Source organism: Rutilus rutilus, assembly GCF_951802725.1.
Source record: "Rutilus rutilus genome assembly, chromosome: 15".
NCBI classification, from domain to species: domain Eukaryota; kingdom Metazoa; phylum Chordata; class Actinopteri; order Cypriniformes; family Leuciscidae; genus Rutilus; species Rutilus rutilus.
The window spans coordinates 4,281,777-4,306,847 of NC_140220.1; the positions used below are offsets into that span (position 1 = coordinate 4,281,777).

General features: G+C 38.8%; 1 protein-coding gene across 2 annotated transcripts; it reads left to right on the forward strand.

Annotated features, from left to right (window-relative positions):
* The first annotated feature begins 8,093 nt into the window (after positions 1-8,093).
* LOC311304449 (leukocyte elastase inhibitor-like) lies at positions 8,094-13,741 on the forward strand. 2 transcript variants are annotated; one of them, XM_084431442.1, is made up of 8 exons: positions 8,113-8,189; positions 8,921-9,094; positions 9,750-9,881; positions 10,036-10,153; positions 10,265-10,386; positions 11,395-11,433; positions 12,689-12,862; positions 13,051-13,738. In XM_084431442.1, exons 2-8 carry the CDS (start codon positions 8,930-8,932, stop codon positions 13,540-13,542), a joined length of 1,242 nt encoding a protein of 413 aa, XP_084287568.1. In that variant the 5' UTR covers positions 8,113-8,189; positions 8,921-8,929; the 3' UTR covers positions 13,543-13,738. The 2 variants fall into 2 exon arrangements, with proteins under 2 accessions (XP_084287569.1, XP_084287568.1); XM_084431443.1 differs by lacking the exon at positions 11,395-11,433 and having other exon boundaries at positions 8,094-8,189; positions 13,051-13,741.
* The last annotated feature ends 11,330 nt before the right edge of the window (positions 13,742-25,071 follow it).

Sequence of the window (25,071 nt, forward strand, 5' to 3'; positions counted from 1 at the left end):
GAATGTCTATATACCACATATGATGTATCTTGTGAATCTATTGTTTATTCCCTTTCATGTTTGGTATCATTTTAAATGTCTCAGTGTGATTGGTAAAATGGTCTTAGTTTCATTGCAGCCATTGGTATTATGAAAAAGATTGAAAACTTAGGAGGATTCTGTCCTCCTTTTTGGGTGGTGTCTCTTCAAGATATCTGAGAATCCTCTCCTCTCCCCCAAAACCAGGTGTTTGTGTAGAAAATATTTACAACCTTTTGTTCTGGTCTGGGTATTTAAGGGAAAGTGGCAGAGCAGTCTTTGGGAATCTGTAATTCACACCCCATCCAGTGCTGTGTCTGTAGCCACGTTTCCATTACCAATTTGCGCAAAACCTTTGCAATATTTTCTAAATGTCGATAAAAAACTATTGCGAAATGACTCCGTTTTCATTAACCGATGTTATGCGACTAAAACTTCCTTTTTTCCTCTCGCTATAAGTCATTCCAAAAATCGTGGCAATGGATTTTGGTAGGTTTACGTATATCTCAGCCACCGAACTGGCCATTATTTTGTATCGAAGGAGACGAAGGCGTGTTATCCATGGCAAGGAAAGTCCTTTACACTTGGGAAGGTGTTTCTCCCTCCTATCTGCTTCAAGGTCTTGATAAATTGTGGCATTTCTTTGTAGTTTAGAATCCAGTATTCCCATAATACTTTTGTCTTTTACGAGTTTAATAAAGAACTGTCTCGTCTACTGTCCAAACACACCATGTCAGGTGACCTGTAAATGCGCAAAAACCATTGCAGTTTTGCGGAATATTCCTTTTTCGAATTGACTGAAATACCACCTCATGTGAGTGTAAAAACTTTTTTGCAATATATACCAGGTATTTATGAGCTGTGTCCCAATGTGAAGGCTGCATCCTCCGAAGGCCGTATTTGAAGGCCGATTGCGTCACAGCGGCGCGACGAAGGACGTCCCAATTCAAAGGCTGCATCCTTGGAAGGTCGCATTTGAAGGCCGATTGCGTCACCGCGGCCGTATTCGAAGGACGGTTGCGTCATCGCGACGCGACGAAGGCTACCCTAATTCAAAAGCGACGCCAAATGCGCCCTTCGTTTCCTCGTGAAAGGAAGGATACATAAATTGACACTTAGCGGCCTATCCTACCCTATTCTACCCCATAAGTCATTGCGCGCCGTTGAGGATAGCATTTATTTATTTATTTTTAAAGGCGGTCGAGACTAGGGAGCGGTGTTGGACGGCAAATTCAAATTTAAATGTAAGTATTATGTTTTCATTTACTCAAATAACTAGCGAAACCAGAGTTAAAGTTTATTATAAACTTCATCTTAACTCCTTCGTCATCATTGCGTGACTTCATTTGTCAGGTAGTTTGAGGCAAAACTTGTGCTAATATTAGTTTAACGACCTATTTGTAATATTTGCACTAGTCTATCTCACTTGTGTATTATAAGAAATATCACTCACCCTATAAAGCCCACAACAATAAGAAAAGCAGTTGATAAGGGAATGGGGTTTCACTTTTATGTGTTTTTGTAGTGCTGTCATGCAAGCTGTGTTTACAAAGGTTTTAACCAAATTTGAGTATATAGAAATATTATTTCTTAAGTATTTTGTATGCATGTCTTGATGTGTCATATTTTGCAGTGTTAACAATGCACTTAAGATTGCACCCCTGTGTTAAGCTTTTTAAGAGCAATTCAGGAGAAAAAAAAATACAAAGTAAGAAAGTTAATACACACGTCTTTGCTGAAATGTATTGTGCTATTGTTGTTAACAAGCCATGGTTCATTTGCTCTGCAACAACATACGTTAAACATATCAAAATCAACAAACATTTACAGTACATAAAATAAGAAAAAAATGATGTAGACTTTTATTGAGCTGAGCATGGAGACCCTGGTGGTGCTGGACCAGGATGGGCTGCCCCTGGTAAGGCCTCCTGCTGGTGGGACATCATCTGGGATGGTCTCCAGAGTGAGAGTGCATATTTCCACTATCCACTAAGTTGTCTACCAACAGGTTTGCAGGGCTGACTCAATCGATGGCTGCCATGTCACTGAGGTTTTTTTACTTTTTCAAAAAGAGTAATTTCTGAAAAAAGTACTTTTAATAAGTTTTTAGTATCAAGAGTAAAACTAGAGGTATGTATTCTGCAGGGGAAAACCTCCTTGTCAGGGTTTTTATTATAGTTTTGTATTTATATTATGCTACTACTGCATTTTACTTCTGTATGCCTATATTTTCAAGGTTGTTACATTATATACTTTTGTGTAGTTTAATGTAAAATCATATGTGAGGGAAAAAAAGCACGTGAATATTTAACGAAATATGCAGTTCCGAAAATTAAAGTAACAAAATGTAGGTCTATTGTCACAATATTAAAGGTCCCATTCCATGGATTATTTTTATTATTTTATAATGTTTCCAGGGGTGCCCTTATAATGTTAGTATGTTTTTTAGATCAAAAATTGTTATAATTTAGAAATAAAAGGCATATTTCCTAGCCTGATTTCATTCCCTGGTTTGAACACTCTGTTTGAAGGGGCGTGTCTGCTGTGAGACTTCAGTGTAAACGCCCTCTGCTGTGATTGGCTGACATGCTTGCATATGAAATATCTGGCATTACATGTGGAACTATCTGGAAAACTTTTACTATTACAGCTATTATACGTTTATTACTATTACAGCTATCGGGATTAACGAATCATGAGAAGTTTTTTAAGTATTTAGATCTATTACCATCACATAAAAGGTTGCAGTTATGAGCATTGAGCAGATGACAGTCTGTTGATCGCGTGAAAGATCTTATCATTGCAACGCAGTTTCTGCACTCTCACTAATGATTTCACCAATGCAAACATGAGGCATATAAATACAGTAAGAGCTTCGTTGTGCAGTGTAACAGCGTCATTGATTTCATAACGAGTTTTGGCAAGTGTCCAGATAAACTCGCGCTGTGTGATTGACAGCTTGGACGATTGGAAAGGGATTGTTCTTTGATCGCTTTCTGTATATTAATCACAGTTTAAGTAAGATTATTTTCATCCTACTAAGAGAAACGAACGATGTGAAGAGTGATCGCTACTTCCATATTAAATCACTACTTACCGCTTGCTGGAATATAGTTGAAATAGTCCCCTTCGTCAGTATGAAACGCTGAGAGAAGTCTGCTTGATATTATTCCAGGTTAGAAAAACAGTCCGTGGTGAAATGGACAGAGCAAACTAACAACTTCGAATTAAACTTTTGCGGTATCCGATTATAGATAAACATCAACCACGTCTGTTGACATTTCGCCATCAATACGCCTGTGTTCCTGTGGGCGGAGGTTACGGTTCTAGTGACATCATTAAAGCAGGATGTAGAGGGGTGTAGTCCAATCCAGCCGTTTTTTGTAGTCAACTTCTGTTAAATAAAATATCTCGCTTGGCATTGAACTTTGAGCTTTATAATTTTACAGATATTATTTATACTCTAACAACAACATTACACACTAACTAAAGTTTGAAACATGGGATCACATAGACCGGGACCTTTAACAAATTGTTGCTAACTACAGCGTCCCATCAAAGGGCGCATCTGAAGCGCTCGGACCGGTCTAGCCTACGGAGGATTGTTCTTGTCGCCTGGCAACTGTGACAGCTGCCGATGACGAGCGTGAGAAATACTGGACTTTTTTATATTCAAACCGGGCTAAACCGAAAATACATGATCCGGCAGCGCCGGCCGCCGGGGCTGAAACATCCTCGACATATCCTCCAGTAAAATATAAAACATAAAAATGACAATAGCCAGTTCTGGTTCCATAGCTGTTTACTCAATTTAATTAGGCTATATCAAATGAATTATCAGGATGGCAGCTGTCCTCTCGCACCGTTGAGGAGCGGTGATCAGAAACACCTGGTTGCGCAATTAGGAAATCCAATGAAGGCTACATGGTGCGTCCTTCGAAGGATGTAGCCTTCACATTGGGACACAGCTTGCGTGTGAGTGAAATAAGGTGATGAGAAACAGATGAAAGAGATGAGTGCTGATGAGTCCGGGCAGTGCTTTATGGGAAATGTAGTGTTTAAAGGAGTGATCACAGTCTAGTGTGGAGTGGCCTCTGGTGGCTCTCGAAGGCACTCCAGCTGGTGACCGTTACAGCTAGAGTAAAATTGAAACAAAATTCAAAGAAATTAAGTTAACTTCACAGAAAGCTGAAAAGACATACACGCATTATACCTTCGCCCACACCGTTGGATTCCATCGTTGGGCCGACAGGTGGTCTTTACAATTATTAGCATGCACATTGAAAAAGAGTGCTCTTCATTAATGACGCTTCAATATGTCCTTTTCAGGAAGTAAATTAAAGGGTTAGTTCATCCAAAAATGAAAATTCTGTCAGTAATTACTCACCCTCATGTTGTTCCAACCCCGTAAGACCTTCGTTCATCTTCGGAACATAAATTAAAACATTTTTGATTAAATCTGAGAGCTGGATCACTCCTCCATAGGCTGCTAGGTGACCGAAACTTGCTGGCCCAGAAAAGTTATTAAAGAGATCATTAATATAGTCCAGGTTGGTTTTTTTTGCGCACAAAAAGTATTCTCGTCGCTTGATATACTTAAGATTTAGCCACTGTAGTCACTTGGACTATATTAACGATGTCTTTAATAACTTTTCTGGGCCAGCAAGTTTCGGTCACCTAGCAGCCTATGGAGGAGTGATCCAGCTCTCAGATTTAATCAAAAATATCTTAATTTATGTTCCGAAGATGAACAAAGGTCTTACGCGGTTGGAACAACATGAGGGTGAGTAATTACTGACAGAATTTTCATTTTTGGGTGAACTAACCCTTTAACTGTTTAAAAATGAAGTTAATTTACTGTGCACTCTCAAACAACTCATAACATTTTGTGTCCTTTCTCTAAACATGCAATTACCCAGCTTCAAGTTCTGTTCTCTCCCTTTGAGATTGTGAAGCGAGGAGTGTTTTGAAGAAAGCATTGTAAACATAAACATGCATTTTGCAATGTAAAATCAGGAGGACCAGGAGATGCTCAGGGGTGAGAATAACACATTAGCTGTACAAAAAAAAAAAAAAAGTGCTCCAGAAGGTGAACAAAATACAAACAATTGTAGGTGGATCCTATTGCATATAAGAGAACATATAAGAGAAACACCAACACGTATTGGCTCAAGCAGGCTTTCATCAGGGATACATTGCCTTTGTTGATCTTACAGAGCACTTTGAACAGGTCAATGGAGAATTTGGTTTATTACAATCAGAGTTTTCATCATTTACAGCCTAAAAAAACAGACCAGCACAGAAAACAGTAATGAAATACAAGAATGACCAGGGGTGCATTCCCAAAAGCATCGTTAGCCAACAATGGTCACAAGTTCCGTTGTTAGCATAGTTCAACGAGTCTTTTTTTCTCTGAAAACATAGCTCTAACGAACATTCGTAAACAGCATGACAAAGTCGTGACTAGCTTGATTACTTCAACAATGCATCATACTATGGTAGTTAAGCAGTGAGTTACGTTGTTGTACGGGAAACACATCCCTGGTCGGAAAACAATGTGTACATCCTGTTCATTAATGTGCTCTCCTAATATGTGAAAAGTCAAATGCTGAATTTTTATACACAATCAAAACAACAGAACAACTCAAAGACAAAAAAATGTCATATGGTGTGTAGCGTCTTGGAGATGTTGTCCGACAGAAGAGCCGCTCCGATTCTGCTGGGGTGAAGGCCATCAGCACGGAAGAGCCTAGGTCGCTCCCAGAAAAGATTCCAATTATTTACAAAGAGCAGTCTCTGTTCATTATACCATGACATTAACCATTCATTTAGAGCAAATAATCTACTAAACCTTTCATGTCCTAGTCGGTACGTGGGAAGCGGTCCAGACACGATGATCGTTGCTTCAGGCGATGTGCTGCGTACCGTCTCGATCAGGCTCCTGTAGTCCTTCTTCAGAACCTCCGACTGCCGCAGCCTGATGTCGTTCGTTCCCGCGTGCAGCACGACAGCTGCTCGTCACCGTTCAGGATCCCGGGAACCTGTGCAGCGACATCAAGAACACGAGCACCAGGAAAGCAGTGAGTGCGCACCTTACCTTTACCTATGGTAGCGTGGACATGCCGGACGATGGAACTGCCGATGATCACAGCTTCGCGTTCCGTCTCGCGTAGAGGAGAGAAGCGGTTCCGGGTGGAGATCTCGAAGGCCGGGATGTGCGGAGAGGTCCTAGCTCTGGTCCTGGCCCGCGTCTTCCGCTGTGGAATCACCCAGGGTCCATGGTGTTGTGTCGGTGCCGGAGTGAATGAAACCAGGGATGATCGCGTCCTGGGCAGAGAAACACATGGAGTAGACGAGGTCGGAGTCAAAAGGTTACTAACCACTGACTTGTGAGCATCGGCGCGTGATGTTTCAAGCGCGGATCGCCGATCTCGCAGTTCGGCCTGTCTCTCTAGTAGGTCGCGGATCTGCTTCTCCACGGACTCAAGCTCTAACTGCACAGAATGCAGCTCGAAGGTGTCCTCACCTGCACTCAAAGGTAACGTTAGACACACATCCGTTATATTCGCCATTATAGCAGATGTGCTATAGACCTTATGTAGCTCCGCCCCTTTTCAGCGCTGCGCTCATTGTCTTTTGACTTCCGGTCTGTATTTTCACAGCGTTTTGCGTGTTTATTAATGAACGGCTCGTTTTAAAATCTTCCCGGTCGATTTACATTTGTTAAGTCATCTGCTTTAAACATTACAGTCCTCATGATAACTTTCGTTAACTTTACATTAAGTAAATCCACTTAAAAAGCTAATTACTCCTGGACAGAAATGCCATATAAATATACAGAGCGACCGCAAAACGGAAGTTAAAAGACAATTTTCCAAAGATGGCGGCGCCCTTGTTTCTCTGGTGCATAAGGTCTATAATGGCGAATTATAGCTTTCAGTGATACGGGTGTAAATAAGACGATCGATAGGCGCGACCACGCGTGCAATGCTAGCAGGCTAAGGCTAGTAGTGGAAGTTTGAAAGGTTGGATATAAGTAGTGATATCAAAGCAATCCGATTGTTTTTTAAAGAGAATAGTATTCCAGATATGTTCACGCTATAAAAATGAAAAAGTAGGTTTGTAAAAGAGTGTAAAGAAGAAAATCAAGGTTTCTGAATTAATTCGACGGAGCTCCAAACACAACAACGCACTCAGTCGCGACCTCCTGCAATGTACAATATTGTACAATATTGAGTAGGCCTATTTGCTTTTTTGGTTGTTTGAAAATGTGCCTCCTGAAAATATGCCTTCTTAATAAACAGTGAAAATCAAAGACTGCAATGTTTATATAAAGTAGACTAGTGTGTTCCCCCTGATCTGAAAGTGTATATATATGATGCAAGTATGTGGCATTTTGTCATCAGAGTTACATTTTGACAAAGGAATGTTAGGTTTTGATAGCAGAGTTTAGGTTTTGATAGTAGAGTTTCAATTTGACACAGATGTGAATGGTATATTTCCCAGTGTTGTGTCATGTTTACTTGTGTGTAGAGTTTTGGCACAATGAGCGAAGTTTTGCAAAATGTGTTCAAGCAACGGGCAAAAACTGTATATGATAGTTGGGCCCACCCTTTGCCTACAGAACAGCACCAATTCTCCAAGATATGCTTGCTCTATCTGGAAAGTGTCTGTTTTTAACAGCATACAGAAATCTAATCTTGTCTCAAATAATATTATTCAGCATTGATGTGAGGTTGGAGCACCAATAAATGTTGCATGACGTGAGAATCTGTAAAAATACAATCTGCAGATTTATTATACACACACACACACATATTTATATATATATATTTATATATAAAGCAAAATAACAAATAAAGCAAAGATGTATAAAAACACATGTATTGAATAAAAACAGGTGTAATTGGAATCTTGTTTTTGAGGCCAAGCCAGCTTAAGGTTATCTTTCAGGATATCTGGAAAATGTGATCTATTGTTACACAGGTATTTATAGGAAATGAATCATTTTCACAGAAATAAATATTTAACAAGAAGTTGCTAATTAACAATATAGGGTGATTTCTCACTCACTCTGTGTGTGTGTGTGTGTGTGTGTGTGTGTGTGTGTGTGTGAGTTGTGAAGACGAACCTCGTATCAAGGAGAGATTAAATCATCGCTTTCTTTATCGGTAAGTATTTTAACTACAGCAATAGTTGTGATGACATATTATATACAAATACGATGCAAAATGTTTCATAAAAAAACATTTGACTTAAGATAGTGATTTTATATCTTCTGCTTTACTGTGTCAGTAAGAAATATTCATTTCAGATTCACCTCATTCATTTTGCAAACAGTGTAATAATCCAGTGAGATTTTTGTACACTGATAAAAACTTATAAAAACAGACACTTTCAGAAGGCAAAGGTACCAACAAACATTGATTTTATTTTTGTATCATTTTTTTGGTTACTACACTTCGTTTGAGGTTAACTAATAATAATAAAAAAAATACATAAAAAAAAAAACCTATTCAAGGCAGTACTATTGAAAACATTGTCTCTATACAGCATTATTTCCACCAGATGACTATAACATCTAAAGAGTTTGGATGTAAAACGCACATATGCATATTAGACCAGGATAAAAGCTGAAAACCCTTTTCACTAAGAAGGAAAGACGCTTCCTTTCATTGCTTTCTTAAAGCTAAAGAGTTTTGGGATGTTCTGTTGTTTTGATTTTATATAAAAATTCCGTATTTGACTTTCACATATTAGGAGAGAACATCAGGTAATATTAACATTGCTTGTCCGTGGCTTGAACAGGATGTACACTTTCGGATCTTTTCATTCCTCTACTTCTATACTGTTTTCTGTGCTGGTCTAACATGATGTTTAAAGTGAATTTCCTTCATTCTAGCTTTAAACGATGGAACCTGTGATTGTGGCAAACTCAAAATTCTCCATTGACCTGTTAAAAGTGCTCTGTAAGGGCAACACAGATAATGTGTTATTCTCACCCCTGAGCATCTCCTCTGCATTGGGCCTGGTCGTCCTGGGTGCCTGTGGCGAAACTGCCGAACAGATGCTTAAGGTGAGCTCAAGCCTCCAAACAGCTCTATAAACTGTCATCTCATGGTCATGAATGCTCTGAAAACGCATAGGCAGATGAAAACGTGGTGGCAAAATTTCGAGACGCAGTTTTTTTTTGTTTTTTTTGTTTAAACGCTGCATTTTTAGAACGTTGTTTCCTGCGCGAGAGGCTTTGAAATCAATGGAAAAGTAGTACAGTGGATCAGAAAAACACTGTGTTCATTGATATAGCCAACAACAGAACATTTAGATCGTCTCAGCTATACGTGATAAACATTCTTGTGTTTCCACTAGCGGCTCTAGCGAGGATCTACATATAAAAGCTCACTCAGGGGAGAATCTAGTTGTTACATTGTCACAATGTATAGAAAACACAAACAACTGATTTTGAGACACTGTTTATGGGAAATATAACAAAGGAGTGGGTGGATTTTTACCTTTAGGGTGGTTGTGCAAGACACTGGGGACACATTCATGTTCAAACAAAATTCACTTTTACATAATAGGTCCCCTTTAATGGATTGATGGCTGCGATTCTACATTGCGAAATACATGTTTACAATGCTTTCTTCAAAACACTTAAAACTTCATAGTCTCAAATTCTTTGAATACATTTCACTCAATTTTATATAATATCCCATTATGTTTCCCCTAAGACCCTCCATTTTAACCCTGAGACAATTATTATGTACCACGATCTGTATGAGGAGCTCTACAAAGGAGGGAAGAACAGAAGCCTGAAGCTGGTGAACCGCATGTTTGGAGAAAGCACACTCGATTTTAATGACGTGAGTTGGTTGAGAAAGCACAGCAAATAGTTCATTTACTTCCTGAAATCTACAGTAAAGTAAAGCATCATTCAGTGAGATGTATGAGTCAGAACACTGGTGTTATTTTAATCCCATGCTGCCATGTTCCCTCTCTTCCTATTGATGATGATAGGATTTCCTTGACATGTGTGAGGAGTGGTGTTTGGCCAGCTTGAGGAATGCAGACTTTAAGACAAATCCTGATGCTGCGAGACAAAAAATCAACAACTGGGTGCAGGAAAATACCGGGAGTAATTCAATTATATTTTGCTTATTTGTTTTTTAACTATTAGACTATAGTCTAGACAATTTTCTCATAATTTCTCACTCTTCTGATGGATGTTCTTATCTTTCTATTTTAGATCAAATTACGAATTTTTTGGATAAAGGAGATGTGACTCAGGACACGACTATTGTTCTAATCAGCGCAGTGCACTTCAATGATAAGTGGGACAAGTCCTTCACACCTGTTTTAACCAACGAGGTAACTTTGTCAAGACAATTCAGCTTTGTCTGCTAAAAATGGTAAAACGCTAAAACTGATCTACATCTAAACCGCTGTGCCAACCAGTGGCGAATCACTGTAAAGCATGATCTCTTGTGCCCATTGCTTTAGTGCTAGTGTTTTTATCAGCTCATCTGGTCTCTCTCAGTCTAACCCTTACATAAATGTGCTGTTTTAAATATGCTATTAGTATACTTCTTTTAAACTAAAATAAGAAATTATACAGTGCTTTCAGTCTACTTGTTATATACTTATCAGAAATTTACTTTATGTATTTCTCAGACATATAAATTAAAATTACACTTAAAGACACCTGATTTGTACTGACAGAAAATTCTGTTATTCTTGTACTTTTGATCAAGTTCTGTGTTTAAAAATATACTCAAGTATTTCTAAGTAAAATTGGCTTATAGTTGTGTTTACACTTTTGATTGAGTAGCCTAAATACATTTTTCACATAGTGTCTTATACATTGTTGGAATATATTGATTTGTAAAGAAAAAAACAGATATTGTCAGGGTTCTGTCACTTCTGTCTAGTCTATTTCTTGGTTTTGTGACAGAGCCCTGACACTCCTGTTTTGTCTTGTCTTTGCGCCTTGTTTCATGTCTTTTGTTGTGTAGCACGCAGCTTGTGTTTTCATTAGCTGTGTGCTTTCATGTTGTCATGTTTTGTGTGAACACGTGGCTTATGAGTTCTCATGACTGCGTGTTCATGTCTCTTAAGTGTGAGCACATGGTTGGTGATTTGTTTTACTGGCCATGTGCTTGGGTTTTTTCATGTTTGGTGTGAGCACATGGCTGGTCATGTATGTTTCCTTGTGCCATGTGTTCTCCTGTTGATTGTCTAGCCCCTCCCATCTTGTTACCTGATTATTGATTTATTTAACCCCACCTGTTCTCCCTCGTTATCTCCTTTGTTTGTTCTCCCTGTGTTTGCAGTCCTGTGCTGTTTCGTTGTTGAATGTACCTCTTGTGTCCTGCCTAGATCCTGTTGCCAAGTCCAGTCCAGTCCAGTCCAGTCCAGGTCAAGTAAAGTCTGTCTTGTTTTCTCCTTCAGGGTAGTTTTTGTTTGTTCCTGTTTTATTTTATTATTAAAATAAAGCCCTTTAACTCTGCACTTGAGTCCTCGCTTCTTCCCTCACCCTCAACCCTGACAGATATGTTCCCAATTCTGAGTATGTGAATTTTTGTGTAGGTTAGTAGACTGGTAATGTATATGGGAATTTACTTTAAATCAACTTAACTCTTTCCCTGCCATTGACAGTAATTTAAACAGCATAAATCAGAATTGTCTGACCTTACCGAATAAAATGTCGACCCAGGACGAGGTATATGAATGTGAAGCTTTCAGGTGTCGATGGACTCGATACTCCATCTGTGTTTTGAGCATCGTTCTGAATCCGATCCAGCCGTAGCCTTTGACAAAAACACGATTGTCTCGTTTTTTTTTTGTTTTGTTTTTGCTTTCCCACATTCAAGTGTTCAAAAAAATTTTTTTTATTATTTCTTAAAGCATAGGCTCTGTTTTTTTTTTTTTTTTTGGATATATTGCATGTTCACATATTCATACAACACAATATTGTGGGGGCCAAGAAAATTTTGTGAAAATTATCATAAATGCTGGTGCTGGCTGGCAACATAAAAAAAAAAAAAAAAAAAAAATGCTAGTAGGGAAATTTAAAGTACAGTTAAAGGTATATTTCAAGACGCAGACAGACAGCCAAAACGGTCAGTTTTTATCTCCTGCTTGAACTTAAAACTATAATTAGAGTGCAGACCTTTTTTGCATTTTTATATTTCAAGTATAAAAAAAATAGTACCTAAATAGGAACATTGTGGTATACTTAAAGTGCAAAAATAATATAGAAATAGCAAACTATAAGTATGATGTTACATTCATTAAAATAAAATGTACATGTATATACTTGCAGTATAAAACTACTAAACTAGTAGTTTACTGAGAGTATACCTCAGTGTGTCCTTTCATAAATTAAAAAATGTGCTACAAGTATTTGACTACTAATCTATCAGTACCTCTAAGTTTAGTGAAGTATAGTTGCAGTACAAACAAAAAAACCTTGATGTAAACTAGTTGTGTTCTCAAAGTTACTACTGTTACACTTAAATGGTCCTTAAAGTTAAAACTTAAAGTATACTTTTATACACTAAAAAGTACACTTACAAGTTTACTACTATTACATTGATATTAGTATACTTATTACATATAGTATACTTAAAAATATACTTAATGTCCAATCTGTCTGTGTTTTAAATGTCAGGACAAAGGAGTATATTGGCCAATGATGGGTAAGACGAATACATTTCCTCTGGGTAAGATCCCACACAGCCAAAACCCACTTCCCACTGAAGTTCGGATTCTGGAGATCCCTTATGCGAATAAAGATCTGAGCATGCTCATTATACTCCCAAACCAGAGCGATGGGCTACCGAAGGTAAAACAGGCAGTCACATGAACAGCAACTGAACCTCTCTTACTGCTTTTACTTCTCTTGGAAAGGCATAATTAAGATAAAGGATACATGAAAATTTGGATTGTTGTGTAGGTTTGGTATTACATGAAATGGGAAACAATTAAAAGCCTCTCCCTGTCTGTCTCTTATTTTTCTCCCCTTCCTCTAAGTTGGTCGAATCAATCACTTATGAGAAGCTTCAGGAGTGGACTGAGCCGGACAATATGATTCCTACAGAGGTGGCTGTTATAATGCCCCGCTTTAAGCTGCAGGAGAAATATGATCTGAAGGAGGTCCTGGAGACTCTGGGCATGACTGATCTGTTTGATGAAAAGTGTGACTTATCTGGCATGGCGCCTGGACTGTTAAAGGTGCCCAAAGTGGTGCATAAGTCTTCTGTGCAGGTGAATGTGGAAGGCACAGAGGCAGCTGAAGGCAGTGATCCAGGTGTCCAGGGTGTTTTTCTCCGTGAGAAAAGAGAAACTGAAAAGAGTTTCGTTGATCTGGCAGCTGGAGGCAGTGGTGGAAATGTCCAGAGTGTTTTTCTCCGTAAGAAAATAGAAACTGAAGAGAGTTTCGTTGCAGACCATCCCTTCCTTTTCTTCATCCGGCACAACCCCACCAAGAGCATCATCTTCTGGAGCCGCTTCACCTCCCCATGACCTGAATCTGAACATCAGAGTAGAGCAGACTGTACAACAGTGTGATCTGTCATATTAAAATACAGTACACAGTGATTATATTGCATGTATCTACATTTAAAATTGATTTGCTTGCAATGTCTGCTTTAAACAAAACTCTGAAAACTCAAAATGGTCGAGCACTTCAACTGAAAAACTATAAATAAAAGAAATCAGGTAGAATCTTGTGTCCTTTTTTCTTAGACATAACTTATTGTGTAAAGTGTCAGTTAATGGGTGGAAATGAACTAATATTTGAATGATTTGAATTTAATCGTGAGGATAACGTGACGTTGAGTAAATGATGACTGGATGATCTATTTAAATAATTAATCTCAGCTCAAAGAATAAATTCAGTTTATAGAATGAAGAGGGTAGATTTAGAGTTGACAAAAAAAAAATAACTCTAACCTGGTTTAGATCAGGTTTAGTCGGCTCACAATGCTCGATATAAACGTTCCCTGTCAACTCAGGGTTGGATCCAAGGCATCAGTTCACTTTTCTACTGAAGATGAGATCATTATGAAAAATATCATGAATTTAAACACATTTACAGTGCAGGAATAAACACTGCTGCTGCAACGAAAGTTTGAGAAGGCAGCTGACAGAAAACATCTGACTATTTCAATGCAAGTGCATAACTAAGTGGGAGTGGCTTTATTACATATGTCACTTTGCACACAGCTGATTGGTCCAGTTTTGGTTTGCGAATGCGATCTCTAGTAGCCTGGGAAATCCCAGACAACTTATGGCAAATTTAGATTTGCTCTGCATGTAGTCTGGCAAAGAGCTCATTCAAGCCCATTTCCATGCCGTCGGAATCGCGGCACCAATCAGAAACGTTGAGGCGGGCTTTACACGATGACGATCGCTCTGATTGGTTTTAGGTCTAGCCTATCCAATTGCGCCCAGAGGCATTTGAGTGACGTCCACTCTGTTGGTAAAGCCACCAATTTTAAATGCATTATTATATTCAGATTGAAAAAACACATGAGGACAGTCTCCATGAAAGACCCACTGCCAGATGAACGTGCTACTACAATTCTCTCCGAAACGGTAGGAAATTAAATTAGATTTAATAGAGGATTTTAACTGTGACAAGATGACTGACAGGGCAGTTTACGTGACATGCACGCGACAGATCCGTCCAATAAAGATGACGAAGTAGTAGCCTATGTCCCAAAGCTTGCCTACTTTTTTGCTACACATTTAAAAGTAAATACCTTTTCTTCACAAAAAGAGTACATACTTTTATGGCGTAGTGTAACTTAGGCGAATTGGGATGCAGCATATGGCTTTACACGACGACGATCGCTCTGATTGGTTTTAGAAGTTTTAGGTCTATCCAATTGCGCCCAGATGCATTTGAGCGACGTCCGTTGGTGACGCCCCTTTGGAAATGAGTTATTAAAGAAGCTTTGCCAGACCATAACTCAGTTACTACTGAGAATGGTCTGGTTTTAAACATGCTAGATCTCTAGCCCAGTGTGAAACCTGCTCTGAGTTACCATTGCGATGAACAAACACTGCTAAAAAACAAATTCACCTTCTTTAACCCGAAAAGCAAGTGTTTGCTAAACCTAATCTCAAACTGAAACAGGCCTCAGAGTCTCTCTGTTTGTGAGACGGTGCCTTATCCACTGGAGATGAGCTGTTCAGTCTAGGCTACTTCTATTGCATCTTGCTCAACAGATTTGGTCCAAATTGTGTGTGCGTGAGTCGTTGATTGTATAGGGACACAATACAATCACCTAATTCCACACCACAACTATAACGATAACGACATAGTGGAGCAACATAATTGGAATCACTTTTCGATAGATTTTTCCCTGCTGATGAACGATTAACAGCCGATCATTTTTGCTGCTTTAAAGAGCTTGAGCAAAAGTGACAGACAACGGCAACATTACCGTCTGTTGGTGTAGTACTACAGCCTGGATGTCAGCCGATCTTAGCCCCCTCCGACAACATTTTAAAGTCGGGATTTTCTTTCCTGATTCGGTTGAAACACGCCCCTTGATCACAGCCCAATGGAGCAGTATCAGACTCATATTCTGACTAGAATCTGAGTATGACGACGTCAGGCTAGTAGAACTACATAGATTGTAAAAAAAAAAAAAAAAAAAGAGGCGCTAGTATTGTGAACAGGCCTTAAAAGGGATAGATCACCCAAAAAAGAAAATTCTGTCATAATTTATTCACCCTCATGAGTTTCTTTCTTCTGTTGAACACAAAATAAGGTATTTTGAAGAATGTTTGTATTCAGGCAGTTGACGGTAGCCATTGGCTTCCATTGTAAGAAATAAATAAAAATAAGTTGACCAGATTTCTCAAATGGAAACCAGGGACATTTCCTATTTGAGTGGTCAAAATATCACAGTTAAAATAATCTCAACCTTAAACATCTACAGCAGTAAAATGAAACATACACATTAATGCAGCAGTAATATTAATCCATAAACATCCTAATAAATGGACAGCAGCCATATCACCCTGTAGCCCAAGACTGGTTGCCCACTGAAGCTAAGCAGGGCTGAGCCTGGTTAGTACCTGGATGGGAGACCTCCTGAGAAAACCAGGTTGCTGCTGGAAGAGGTGTTAGTGAGGCCAGCAGGGGGTGCTCACCCTGTGGTCTGTGTGGGTCCTAACACCCCAGTGTAGTGACGGGGACACTATACTGTCAAAGAGCACCGTCCTTCGGATGAGACGTTAAACCGAGGTCCTGACTCTCTGTGGTCATTAAAAATCCCATGGCACTTCTCGTAAAGAGTAGGGGTGTAACCCCGGTGTCCTGACCACATTCCACCCATTGGCCCTTACCAATCATGGCCTCCTAATAATCCCCTTCCATTGAATTGGCTCTATCACTCTCTCTCCTCTCCACCTATAGCTGGTGTGTGGTGAGCGCACTGGCGCCGTTGTACTGTGGCTGCCGTCGCATCATCCAAGTGGATGCTACACACTGGTGGTGGTTGAGGAGAGATTCCCTGATATGATTGTAAAGCGCTTTGGGTGTACAGTAGTACATATGAATGCCTCATTCTAATTCTAATTCTAATTCTAATAGTAAAACACTGAAAGGGATCATTTTACTGCACTATGAGTACTTTTACTTTTCATACTTTAAGTGAATTTTTCTGATAATGCTTACATACTTTTACATAATTAGGTTTTGAATGCAGGTAGTGCTTTTACTGAATTAAAGGATCTGAATATTCTGCCTACTACTGTGATTCATAAATGAACGGTTTTGAACACAATCTGGTCTGCAAGAAAGTCATAACCACAGAGGTATGCAAGCTAAGTATCATATGACATGATACGTACCTGGCATAGAATCTGATGTCATCATCCGATTCTAAAAACCTCTCCAAGCCAAACGACTGCTTCAGTGTAACCTCAGCCATTCTCTTTTGCATCTCCTCTATCACCTGCTGCTGGGCCTCTATTTTCTCACATGCTATATCCAAAGCTGATGGTTCTGGTTTTGCATCATAATCATGGCACTGAAGCAACAGTTCAACATCCATCTCTTCCTCTTCAGTTGATTCATCCTCTGGTCGTTGTGTTCTATCCCAGACACTTGGTCTGACTGCCGGCAGTAGTCGTTCCAGGCGAACAACACGGGCACAGCCCTCTCTTTCAAGCGTTGTCGACCACCTTGAATGGCATGCGTGAAGACGAAATGTCTACTACAGACTGTGGTGGTCCTCTTAATTACCAAATTATCACGTCTCACATTACGTATCCATATTTTTCTTATGGTTTCTTCCTTTGGGAAGTGGTGGAAACTCACAGTGGAGTTGAACTTCCCTGACATCGCGCATTGAGGCACGCAGCAGAAATCACTGTTGGTGGGATTATCTTCTGGTAACGTTACTTTACTGGCTTTGACATTTTCATCCTGTCACTAACATTCAGATGTTAAAATCAAATAAAACGGCAACAGTAAAAAGGGCTAACTAGGTTAGCTAGGCCAAGTCAATAACTGTTGCAGATTCGCTGTCAGTACCAAAACAGAAGCAAACAGGAAGTCAGGAGACCCGTTTTCTGATTTGGTCACGTGACGCTCGGCATAAAGCCTATAATCACTATTCCCATAACCAGCAGCTTGCTGTATTGTTGGTCGAGCTTTTTTGCAATTGTAACCGGTGGCTCGCGACACCAGTTATATAAACATTTGTCTGCGTTGTGTGGCGTTGTGGAGACAGACACAGGAAAACAGTTTCACTGGATTTTAAATGATGTACAAAACAAATAAAAGCAGCCTCTGAGTATATCGCCCTTATTTTGCTCTATTAAACAAATGTGATGTACATTTATCACCATGTGCTTTCATCTCCACATATAGGCCAAAGACAAAAATATAACTTAAATGGGGCAAAATGACAAAAATAACCACACAGGTAAGTAAAATAACACAATATACACATAAATTGCAGTGAAGATATAGACATAAAAGCAACAATTAAAATAAAGATTAATTAAGATTAACAGGAGCCAAAAATAACTCACCTCTTCAGTGCATTAACAATGCCAAGAGGAAGAGGAGGAGACAAAACAGGAAATGATGTAGGCTCATGGTGACATCACAGCAATTAAAGGGGAAAAACGCTCATTCAGGCAGGCATTCCAGATATATGAAAATAAACCATTTTGTGTGAATTATAACAACCAATGTATTTGTTTTAACAGTACACTTTCTGTACACAATGTATTTGCGGGTTGTTTTGAACGAGCAGTAAAACGGGGACATTTCAGGGGACAGAACACCACAAACCGGGACAGTCCCCAGAAAACTGGGACATCTGGTCACCTGTCTGGTCACCTTCTTTAAAATATCTATTGTGTTCTACTGTCTATATAATAAAGTACCAAGCAATGAAAAAAAAGCTTGTAATTAAGACCGCAACATTGACTTACCTGTCGAGAAGAAAGCAGGCAACTTCAGCATCTCTTTTGATAGCTATCCCAACATTAACCCATGTTTTTTGTAATCTCCGGTCACGTTTCCTTTTACAGTCTATTTTGGACTTTTTCGACGACGAGGACTCATCCTGTGACTCAGCATATGTATGAATGAACGGTGTATAAATAACCGTACAGTGCATCCTTTTAAACTTGCCGCGGCAGTGACAAGCGCCTCTCACTGCTCTGCTCCTCCGCTTCTGCTGGTTTCAGTCACGTGACGCTGGCTCTGAACGAAAACGCGTTGTGGAAACGCGTTGGCTTGGTACTTTTTGTCCCTCTCTGCTATTATAGTTTTTCAAGATGGCGGAACTACATGGAAGCCTCCGTGGACCTACCCGTCCCATGTATATAAAAATAATAAATTCTTCGTTTACGAGGATAAGTCAGATAATTAGCAGAGGTATTTGTACACCATTGAGGACATATTTATGAACAAAAATATTGATTTTAGATAATAAAATACCTAAAAAACTACACATTGTCCCTTTAAGCTTATTTAGCCTACCATGAGGCTTCTTCAAGTCCGGACACTCCAAGGTAATCATGTCTAGCATTGCTTAGCCATGTCTGCCACCTAGTGGGAACCTAAATCCATTCAGGCTGAGTCAGTTAGCATCTATAATGTCTGAATTAAGTGGATATACAGGCCGTTGAATCATTTCTTCTGAGACGCTGGGGAGGAAGTGTTGAACCTCCTCTTTCATTTATCACTCCCACGCGCTGCCTCTGTGGATTAATACACATCCGTTTAGAGTTACAATGAGCTAAAATAAAACTTGATGTAATGTGAAATCATCTGACGTTTATTCCTTTGGAAAACACAGTGGGAATGGGGAGTAGCAAATGCTGGATTCGCTTATGGGAAATGAGTGGAAATCCTTAAAAGTACTTCCTGAATTATTCATTAGGCTATATAAGACAAAATTATAGATAGATAGATAGATAGATAGATAGATAGATAGATAGATAGATAGATAGATAGATAGATAGATAGATAGATAGATAGATAGATAGATAGATAGATAGATAGATAGATAGATAGATAGATAGATAGATAGATAGATAGATATTTTGTTAGATTTTTCACTGTTTAATAAAATGTATTTGAATGTTAGTGTATTGCAGATTAAACTGATAATAAGAAATGTTTCTTGAGCATTAAATCATCATATTAGAATGATTTCTGAAGGACTCTGAAGACTGGAGTAATGATGCTGAAATTCAGCTTTGATCACAGGAATAAATTACATTTTAAAATATATTCGAATAGAAAACACATTTTAAATTGTAATAATATTTCACAATTTTACTGTATTTTTGATCAAATAAATGCATCCTTGGTAAGCAGAATAGACTTAATTCAAAAAATGTAATCGTAATTATTCCAAAGTTTTGACTGGTAGGCTGTATATCGTTCAAAGTTTTGGGGTCGGTAAGAATTTTTTTATGTTTTCTTAGGTTGTATTTGTTTACCTTGTGACTGGCTGTGGATGTGAATGTATTTATGTGAAAGGGATGCGAATGTATTTATGTGAAAGGATGCATGTGCACTTATGGTATTCTGAAGAAAAATAGACAATGTGTCAGCAGAACGATACTGTTATAGCATGGAATGTAATGTTTATATGTTGCTATTTGCTTTAACAAAGTTACTATGTAAGAGAATAACAGCCAAATAAACAGAAGAGAATGGACAAGGAATGACTCAAACTAAGGGCTATAAATACACAGAGTAACTAAAGGGCTAAATGAGGAACAGGTGAACAAACCAAACAATGAGTCGCTATGACAACCAATGAAACAAAAAGGAAACACAGAAAACAAAAAGTCCATGAAATTTTAAACAGAATCCAAATTGAACGTTACATAACTCCCCCCTTACATAAGACGCATCCTCGCTCTGTAAATGTCCAACTGAGGATGGAGGGAGGGGACTATGGTGGTGGACAACGAACCAGAGACAGAACAGACCCTGGAGGAGCCGGCAGAGGGAGACACCAAAGTGGAGCCAACAGAGGGAGAAGCCAGAGGGCGACCCAGCAAAGGCCAGAGGAGGGAGGAGCCAGAAACCTGACTGACAGAGATGGAGTCGGGAAAGGTGAGACCCCCAGGAGATGAAGAGAACGGGTGACGTCGAAGGACCAGGAGGCCAAGGCAGAGCCATGGTGAGGAGCGGCCGCGGTGGAGCCAAAGTGCTGGAGGACTGAGCTAGATGACATCCCAGGTGGAGAAGATGGAGCGAGGGGATCAACACACCAAGGTGGAGCTGGAGACCGGAAAGCCCAACGAGGATCTGAGCAGCTGACCGGAGCCACCAAAAGAAGAGCCGAGGGGCTGAAAGGAGCCAGCGGAGGTGGGGCATGGAACTGAATGGCATTGTCAAAAGAGGAGGGAGCCAGATCTAAAAACTCAGAGGTAAGGTGGTCCTCGAAGGAACGATCCTCTTGTGTGAGGCAGACAAGCTGGACTGCTGGTAGATCCATTATAATCTCTTCTGGGTCTGTTCATCTGTCAAGGTTGGTTGCATCAAAGGAAGAGGAGAGGCAGGATCTACAATAAACTCAGCAGTCATGTTTATAATAATACTTGGCAAAAAAAATATATATATGATGGAGCACATCAAAACCAGCAGGGTCCGGTTGCACCAACCGGTTGTAAGTTACAACTTAGCCTAGTTTTGATGTAAATGGACACTAAGTTACGACTTACACACTTCTCGTTCAAAGGTTTTTTTATTGAATGACAACTTTGCAAAAACAATTACTAAACAATGGAATTGTATTTTTGTATATTTTTGGAAAAGACATATAAACATACCCTACCCTCCCACCCAATTACAAACAGACCAGAAGAATTCCTACAAGAGATGATTTAAATCACAGTCTAAGTTATAATACATAAAGGTGAAAGGGTTAAAAAAGGAAGAAACTAAATACACAAAAAGAAAAAGAAAAAAAGGAATAAAATAAAATAAAATAAAAGAGGGGAAAGGGGTAGCTACTCTGATATTGTTGTAGTTGGTTTCTCAAAGAATGTCAAAAAGGGGCGCCATATTTTGTCAAATTTATTCTCAGATCCCTGGGTGGTGTAACGTATTTTCTCTAAATTCATACTGGACATAATGTCCCTAATCCAATGTGAGTGGGAAGGAGGAGCAGGATCTTTCCACTTGAGTAAGATAGCCCTACGAGCTAATAAGGAGGTAAAGGCCAATACTTCCAGCTTCACTTTAGGCAAGCCCAAATTCGGAGCAATGCCAAAAATGCCAGTAAAAGGCTTTGGTTCAATTTGATGGTGAAGAACTTCAGAAATCGTTTGAAAGACTGATGTCCAGAACTCATTCAAGGTGGGACACGTCCAGTACATGTGAAAGAGTGACGCAGGTGTGCTCTAGCTATCACAGGTTGGATCCACGTCAGGGAACATACAAGCTAGTTTGGTTTTAGATATGTGGATACGATGTACTACTTTGAATTGCACAAGAGCATGTTGGGGGCACATGAAGGTAGAGTGTATCCGATTCAGGACTGAATCCCACAAGTGATCTGTGAAGGCAGAACCTAGGTCCTGCTCCCACATGGTTCTTATAGCTGCTAATGAGGGGCTATGCAACTTCGAAATAAGGTTGTAAAAGACAGAAATTTTGCCTTTTAATGTGGGGTTAACAGAAAGAAACATATCGACAGGACTGGCTTGGGTTTATTAGGGAATTGACACGCACTTCTAAATATTTTTGCGTTGCACCATTAAACTTAGTTGAAGCGTAACTCTATGTATAAACTGAATATTTACGGCAGCCTCCGATCAGGAGTATCAGTTGGAATAAAATATTAAACAGACTGAACTGCATCAATAAGCTCTTCTTTTACCTGACAGACTTCAATTCTTTAGACATATATGATAATGCTGACATTTACACTCGCTTACATTTTAAGAGAGAGAACATTATGTGAAAAGATTACTTTGTTAGCGGCTCTTTAACACGAATCCGTTAGTTACCGTTAGTAATGTGAGGCAAAAGAAGTTAGAATGAAGGATAAATTGAAATTCACGGCATTTCAACACAACTTCTGCTCATGTATTTGAAGGTTGCTATTGGATCATCAAGGCTAAACGTCATATTATGTGACTACGCATTACTTTACGGAGAGCTTACGACCTTCTAGCAACGTTCTTCCTTACGAACAAGTGGTGCAATGGAATAAAGTACAGAGTTAGTTACAAACTAGCTTGTAGTTACTAAGCCTCTAGTCTGGACTTTACATTCCAATTTAAGAAAGAACTTACGAACGTCTGGTGCAACACTACCCAGGAGAATAACAGCCAGAGAACTACCTGAAGGGCTAAATGAGGAACAGGTGAATCAAATCAATAAAACAATGTGTTGCTATGACAGCCAATTAAACCATTCTAAACCATTCCATTCCATTCAAAAAAAAAAAAAAAAAACACAGGAAACAAAGTTACAAACTAAAAGTCCATGAAAGCAAACCTGCACTGAACATTACAGTTATATTTTACAGCAAATAAAAATGTTTTTATTTTGGATAAAGAACATGGAGCCTATTTTTTGCATTTCATTACTGCAGTGCAATGAATAAATTAATAAAAATAAAATGTATATATTATTTAAATAGCATCGGTTTTAGTTAATTTGTGCATTTATTTATTTAACAACTCATTTAAAATCATTACTGTATTACAGCAACTATTTGTCAGTATATAACTCCAAACCAACTGATATACATTTTGAAACATCCTTTTAAATGAATCTCTAGCTGGACAGACGGGGCTTAAATATTGAACATCATGACACAGAGATAAGTTCCTCTTACACCACAGCATCCATGTGTTTACACTGAATCAGTAATCCGTTGTTTACAAAGATGCGTAAATCACACTGTCAATGTGAAGGTGGAGGATTTGGACTTCAAAAGAAACGCAGGCCTGCGGGTTAGGATAGAACCGTGTTATGATGCGTTTCCTGTTAGATAAAGCTCTCCATGTGGGCCGCACTAATGAGGTGGCAGGAAAAACATCCTGTACGGCTCAATCATGTGAACATGGAGAAACGAAGAGACTGAACCTCACCATGCTCAGTAAAACAGACTCATGGATCTCTAATGAATCCAAACACATCTTGGGCTCATTACGATACTTTGTCGTAAACACTCACACAGGGTGACTACAACAGCTTCTGCTCTCGTCATAAGAACATCTAAGTCTGTGGTTTTGCCATCTTGAATTGCGGTGTTGTGTTTGATTGGCTCTGACTATGAAGCACATTTGTCTCGTTTTCAACTCTCGGGCCAAAGACGTTCATCACTAAATGAAAACAAGCAGGATGTAGAGTCAAAGTTTGCAGTTAACGTGTCCTGCTGGTTCAGTCCTCTGCTCATTGGGTCTGCTATTTATTCCACAAGAGCCTTTTTACAAGCCCAGAATCAGTTAGGCAAATTGTAATTCCTTTGCACTAATATTGTGGCAATGCTGGGAAAAAAAACAGCTTACACAAATCTAAAGTGGTTAGCTAGTCTCCCAACTTAACTGGTTTGATTGGGTGGTTTCAGAAGTCTCGTCTGATGGTAAGCACATTACCTTATAAGCTGAGTATTTGAGCAAAGATATGACGTCTCATTGTGTAAATAGATTTTATAGCGTCTATACAGTTTGTGTACAATATTGTGATGATTCGTTTGTTAGGCCGCACAATAAAAAGGCTAGCTTAGCATGCTAACCACATAACTGAAAACACAAAACTAAAGAGAAATCAGCCATCAGTGTGTTTTATCGTATCACGGTGTAATCTTGCATGATGGATTCAAACTTTAACATTTGCAAAATATGAAATGTATGCAGTGTTCATGTTGGTGAAATTGCTGCAATTATGATACAACAACCATATTGTACACAGAGCAGCTAAATTAATAATTTCTATGTCATCACTTATAATGGCAAAAAAAAAAAAGGATAATAGAGAATTGTTAAGAAAAAGCATAACAAATAAGGTACCCCAGGTAAAATAGCCATTTAGCCTCTGATATTTAGTTTTTAAGGTGATGCCGGCGTTAGTCTGGTAGAAGTCAAAACTTTTACAAAGATTTCCAATTTACGAGTTAAAGAAGTTTCAACTTACAAGATAAAAAAAAAAAGACATGAACACATTTAATACTGGGAAATTTGTAATTGTGGTAATTTACAACATGATGCATATTTAACACAGTGGATTATTATAATGGTGACAAGGAATTTAAGAATCGCAGTGTTCACATTTAAAAAGTTCATTGATCAGTTTTGCACCTGACCCTGCATTACCATTTCAATTATGCTCAAAATTAAAACAAAAATATACAATAAAAAAAAGGAAAAATCTAAAAACAAAAGCATCCCTTATCCACTCCTAATTAATTAATTATATTTAATTTTCATTAAGTTGTCAGTAATTGAAAGAAACAAAGTTCTGTCTAAACTGTTTGTAAAAATCATTAATTGTTGCACTAAATTAAATGTCAATTTTCATAAAAAATAATAAAAAGAAAT

Bases quoted from the DNA above. Each gene is read 5' to 3' on its own strand.
- LOC311304449 (XM_084431442.1), top strand. From the start codon at position 8,930: ATGGAACCTGTGATTGTGGCAAACTCAAAATTCTCCATTGACCTGTTA. The intron at 9,882-10,035 runs GTGAGTTGGTTG...TGATGATGATAG, and splicing joins GCACACTCGATTTTAATGAC to GATTTCCTTGACATGTGTGA. The intron at 12,863-13,050 runs GTAAAACAGGCA...CCTTCCTCTAAG, and splicing joins AGAGCGATGGGCTACCGAAG to TTGGTCGAATCAATCACTTA.